The sequence below is a fragment of the Mytilus edulis genome, chromosome 6, assembly GCF_963676685.1.
Source record: "Mytilus edulis chromosome 6, xbMytEdul2.2, whole genome shotgun sequence".
Classification (NCBI taxonomy): domain Eukaryota; kingdom Metazoa; phylum Mollusca; class Bivalvia; order Mytilida; family Mytilidae; genus Mytilus; species Mytilus edulis.
Genome location: NC_092349.1, coordinates 84,464,105 through 84,470,149, shown reverse-complemented (window position 1 = coordinate 84,470,149; position 6,045 = coordinate 84,464,105). Strand labels below are relative to the sequence as shown.

The 6,045-nt window shown below is 31.5% G+C and overlaps 1 protein-coding gene across 1 annotated transcript; it reads left to right on the top strand.

The window, feature by feature from the left end:
- Positions 1-445: 445 nt before the first annotated feature.
- LOC139526847 (uncharacterized) lies at positions 446-4,668 on the top strand. Its single transcript, XM_071321993.1, has 3 exons — positions 446-538; positions 2,151-2,290; positions 4,416-4,668. Exons 1-3 carry the CDS (start codon positions 532-534, stop codon positions 4,575-4,577), a joined length of 309 nt encoding a protein of 102 aa, XP_071178094.1. The 5' UTR covers positions 446-531; the 3' UTR covers positions 4,578-4,668.
- The last annotated feature ends 1,377 nt before the right edge of the window (positions 4,669-6,045 follow it).

Here is a 6,045-nt window from a genome sequence, read left to right as displayed (position 1 = left end):
ATGTATTGTTGTCGTTGAAATTATGGGTGGTTTTCATGTAAAACAGTTGGTTATTATTTGAGGCAACATTTTAGACAAAAATCTTTATGCACAAAACTATTTATGTCAAATAGAAATATCTTAAGCCATACTTTAGAATATACCTGATCGTATGTGTACATTGTTATATGTTTGATTATTGTGTATAGGATTTATATGCGTTTATTTATATAAATATTTAAGATAGAACTATAGCCTCTTTTTTTTCTTTTTAAATTGTTGCATCTTATCAACGTGTGCCTTACAATATGTTTTGTTTCCCCTTGTCTTGACAAAGCAAAATATCAAATATACGTACTAATATGAAGTTGAAACAAACCAAAACATAAAACTGATAAACAAAATCTCTGCGTGTAGATGTTACTTTAAGGGAAATTCTAAGTATTATTTTAATTTTTTCAGGGAATTCGAAAACCAGTGGGCTCAACAATCATTATACAGACGTCTCGTAGATCATGTGGTATTTCATTGACAAAAGGCAAAAAAGTTCTTATGTCAGGTACAATACAAAAAGTAACATTCATAACTTATAGTCAGGTATCTTGAACTTCAATCCACTTACATTTTAGACACTAGTTTACTTTTTGTTTGGCTTTATAACTTGGTTTATCTGAGCGTCATTGATAAGTCTTATGAAGACGAAACGGGCGTCTGGCTGTATCTAATTATAATACTGGTACCTTTGATAACTATTATTATTGGATTATTCATATGATTTATTTGCTACAATAAATTTATTATGACAAAATCGTATACAGCAATGAAAAACACCACACCATTTTAGGAACACGTACAAAAAGAATTATTATAAACACCTCTAGATGTAAAGGTCGTATTTTTCCGTCAGAAGCGTCTTTCATTTTTTTCACCAACATTGTATTCGTCAAACCTATGTAAAATTTATCGTCCTTCCCTCTTTTTTTAGAAGGTCATCGAACCAACCGGTAAAACTCTTTACAATGCTATAAGCTGAACTTTTTAATCTACATTAAAAACAATTTAGTTTGAAGGACTGATATTTCAACAGAATGTCGGTATTCCAATGGATACTTAATGTGCACACCTTCTGGCTTATATGTTTTTGTATTCGTAAGAAGTATAATTCATTGAAAATCGTCGAAAAGACAAAACGAAGAGCACCTTGCAAACTATTTAATTTTGATTTCAATTAAAAAGATGATGCCCCATCGCTAAATAACTAATATTTCAGTCAGTTCTTGCATCTCATATATTCAAGTGACTTGAAACTAGGGATACTTCTGATACAAGAAAGACTTCTTCGTACCTTGAAAGTTTTCCTAATACTGATACATATGGTCGACTGAGCCCTAACCTAAGCACTCAGCAATAAACGGGATGATTTCTACTTCCCAATTATCAAATTTCAATTTCTCAGCAGTAACCTACCCTCGATTGCTTTGTATGATGTATTAGTACGTTATGCACGTGCATGTTTACACCATACTGAATGCATATACAGGAGTGTGACCCTTACGTAGAAGCTGATGCAACAGAACAATGAAGAGACGATATTAAGAATTATACTCCTTTAATTTTATGAATACCATCACTAATTGATTGACTATAAGATGTGTCTGTATCTAAACTAAGTAATGAAATTTTAGCACGTCTTCATTTAACGTTTAATGTTTATGCAGTCTGTATGCTAAGATAGGGCCGTGACCTATTCCTGAATATGGCTATTGTACCGAAAAAAGTAAAATCACAAAAATACTGAACTTAGAGGAAAATCAATTCGGAAAGTCCATAATCACATGGCAAAATCAAATAACAAAACGCATCAAAAACAAAGATAATCCAGAAGAATGAGCAGATCCTGGATCAGATACGGCACCCGTAGTGTAATTCAAATGAAAACGGAGGTAAAAATTGTTCAATTAAGATGTTTTCCGTATCTAACCTTGTCATTTTGATAAGGGATTAAAGCTATATAAAAATACTTGATTGTATAAATTACACGTTTGTGGTGGACTTGTAAAAACACATTAGGTACATATTTCTGCACACATAAAAAGTTTAGAATTAATTGATTTTACAGCTGGGGATTTTTAAAGTAGTATTAACTATTTTAGATATAAATATGTTTTCAGGGTATAGAGATAAGACGGGAAAGATATCAACCTATTTATGCGGTTCTTTTATTTTAAGCACAAGAATCCTATCATTTGAACAAATGATTTACTTCTTTAGTAGTGGTCCTGATTCATACAAACGGAACTGTGCCTGTAAAGTAAGTCTAATACCATTAACATTACATTTGAGCAGATGATTTACCTGTTCAGTAGTGGTCCTGATTCATACAAACGGAAATATGCCTGTAAAGTAAGTTCACTATCGTTAACATTACATTTAGGCAAATAATTTAAAGTTCAGTTGTGATCCTCATTCATACAGACAGAACTGTGTCTGTCAGAAAAGTACAATATCGTTATCATTAATTTTTGGCAAACGATTTATCTGTTCAATGGTGGTCCTGATTCATACAGACAGAACTGTGTCTGTAAAATAAGTACAATATCGTTATCATTACATTGAAAGAAAGTATCTACATGGGTAATGTTGCTTTTGGTTATTTGAGTCAAACTGTGACTGTAAAGTAAGGACAATACAATTGAAATTACATTAAAGCAGATCCTATAGATTTTGACTTGTACCAACTTTTGGTAAACTTTTTTAATAGGATCTCATAGTAAATATTCCATTGCAGTGTGTTTGTTTTATCTACATTAGTTTGAGGTACAAAGGAGATTCGAGATCTCATTAAACATGTTTAGCTCCGCCATATTTTTGCCTGTGGTCTTTGTTAGTTGTGTATGTTTTTTTTCCCTTTTTAGTTCATTTATTTGGTTTTTTTTTTGGTTTTTTTTCTATGGTCGGGTTGTTGTCTCTTTGGCACATTCCCCATTTCTATTCTCAATTTTATTTGAAGATTAATATGACATTTTACCCGAACCAATGCACATTTTTATTGCGGGATCAGCTAAAGCCCGCCTCCGGATGCGGAAATTTACCGCTGTGTTGAAGGCCTGTTATTTTTTGCTCTTTGGTCGGGTTGTCTATTTGACACATCAAAATTTTCCTTCTCGATTCTAATGAACATATGAATATCAGGAGTAGGATCTGCGAACATTTAAGGGGCATCAGATATCATACTTAGTGTTAAACTTTTGTTTTATGTTTTGTATACTGTTGTTTGTCTCTATTTGTTTATTGTTTTATTGTTTTTTGCCATGCCATAGGCAGATGATTTTCGTCTCTGTTATTTATCGAGATAGCTATTCCACAATAACTAGAAAACATTATAGTTCTCCTATTACACACGGTGTTTACCTTTCACAACAAATAAAACGTACATTTAAATGTGAAACTACTCACTTTTTGCAAAACTTTTATTTATTGTTTAAAATTGAGATCACAGCAGTGCAATATTTCATAAAGAACATTTAAAAAATAAATAACATTAGACCAATAGCATGAATAGAAAGTTTACGACATAACTTGGTCGACGACACTGCTGGTGGAGGTTTGGTCCCCGAGTTGTTTCCACCAGCCCAGTAGCCAGCACTTCGGTGTTGACATGAATATTAATTATATTATATAGATTTACTGTTAGCAAACAAAACGGGTGAAAGATACCAGAGGAACAGTAAAACTTATAAATCGAAAATAAACTGTCAACGCAATGGGAGCGAAAAACAGACAACAATAGTACAAAAAAAAAACAACATAAAAGGCTAAAGACTGGGTAACACGAACCCCATACGAAAATTGGGGTGATCTCGTGTGCTCCGGAAGGGTCAAGAGCTCCTGCTTAACATGTGGCATCCGTCGTGGTGCTAATGATATTACAAACCCAGTAAATAATATTATTTAAAAGTTCACATTCATGAAAAGGGAAGAATGTGAAGTTACGACGTAAGAAACATATCCGACCAAACCTCCACCATCAGTGTCATCGAATATATTGACACAGATATCAATTATATGGTCATTCTTATAAATGTGCTGTTTGCAAAAGTAGTTATTATTCGAAATACTTTGGATTGTTTCTTAGGCATAGATTACCTTAGCCGTATTTTGGCACAATTTTTTTAAAGAATTTCAAGTCCTCAATGCTCTTATGTAGACGAAACGCGCGGCTTGCGTATCACATTAGTAGCCTGTTACCTTTGATACATGTACCAACATACACGTAGTACACTAACACGAACTTAACTTGATTGTATAACACGCGATAACTTAAAGTATTGTGATGGTGAAAAGGCCTTTCACATACACATTATTGTTAAAGATTCTTATATTTTTTTTATAATTCATGCAAATACATTTGTTCAATATAATATTCTGTTTTTTAGGAAATTATGGGTCCTTATTCTAAACCTGAACTATTTGACCCCAAAAAAGGATGTAAGATTCCTAAAGAATCGGGAAACAGATGTAATTATCGACAAACAGGATTATGCAAGAGAGAAGGAGGGATGTGTAGCTGGAAAAATGTTGAGTGTGAAAAAGCATAAAATAAAAGTTTGAATAAATTAGTTTATTCAAAATTAAGTTTTAGTTTTTCTGTATGACTCAGAATATTAATAAAACAGTTTATAAACATGTTCATAGGTAAACTGTCAGATAAATAATTGATTTTACATGCTCACTATAAATTTGTGAATAAACTTCTTTTTTTCTCGGAATATTGACATCCATTTTAAATGTTTTTATTTTGATAATTTGTGGTTTAATCAACTTTTCTAGAATTCAAATTACCTTTGCATGGTTTGGTCGTTGGCTTCACCAAATCTAAGATATTTTCCAATATGCAGATATAGAATATGATCAGAATTGTTTAGATCTTTAATGCAAAGGTCACATAACATATAGGTCTTATTTGATGCCTGTTTATAAGCCTTTGCTATCACTAAAATAAAAAAATATGTTAATACCAGTCCCAGATGAATATTCAGTATGACGTGTTTTACTCCATGAATGCATTTAAGACTGACTTTTGACTGAAGATGGCCTCACAGTTGAAATTTGTAAAGAATTATCAAAATTTATGTAAATATTATAACTAGAAAAGCCATTACAATTTAAAATCAACATGACTGTCGATCAACTATACTTTCATTCAAATAACCAATATATAAGGCGCAAAAAACACACTAGTTAACATTTACGACTTAAACAAACAAACATGTATAGAGAAATAATGTAAAATTGTTGCCCATTGTTGATCCTACCTTTACGGGAATATTTCTATGAAACAAAGTAGTATCATCGTTCCTCATGATACGAGAATGTTTTTTTTTTTTTTTTTTTTTTTTTTTTTTTTTGTAATTTATTTTTATTTCATCTGAAAATACACCAAGTATATATTGTGATACATAATTATATAATTAATTCATAATACATATATTGATATTAAATCTTTCAAAAACAGTCTAAAATTAAAAAGTTAGTTATGCTAATTGTTCTAAATTTTCTACTGGATTATACACATCCTTTATCACTCTGGATTAAAATACCTGAATATGCTGATAAGGTTAATGATTGCATCAGCCTATACAGTGATGTAAAACATGAGAGGTACCAGGAGAGGCCACCAGAGATAATTAACAGATAACATGTTGGACAACATGTTGGACAGAGTCACATAATAAATGTCAACCTAAGTCAAGGGGAGATAATTCAAATACAATCAAACAAAAACTAGTATATCAATATATATATATAACAATAGCAATAAACATGGATAGTACTTTTAAGATGCACACAAATCACTGTCCAGTTGTGATGTGCATCAACATATTATTAATTCTACATGAACTATTATAAAGCCTGAAGTAAGTACATAAATAGAAAGATCTCTCCTCACATGTGAACTAAGTTTTTAATTAATTCCCATTTACTATCAAATTTCTCTCTTGCTCTAGGGGATCTGTAAAAGGAGGTAGATATTTTTTCTATTTGGTAGGAATTTTTAATCATAGC

Excerpts from the sequence above, each read along its gene's own strand:
- LOC139526847 (XM_071321993.1), top strand. Across the intron at positions 2,291-4,415 it reads AACGGAACTGTGCCTGTAAA|GAAATTATGGGTCCTTATTC; the intron begins GTAAGTCTAATA and ends TCTGTTTTTTAG.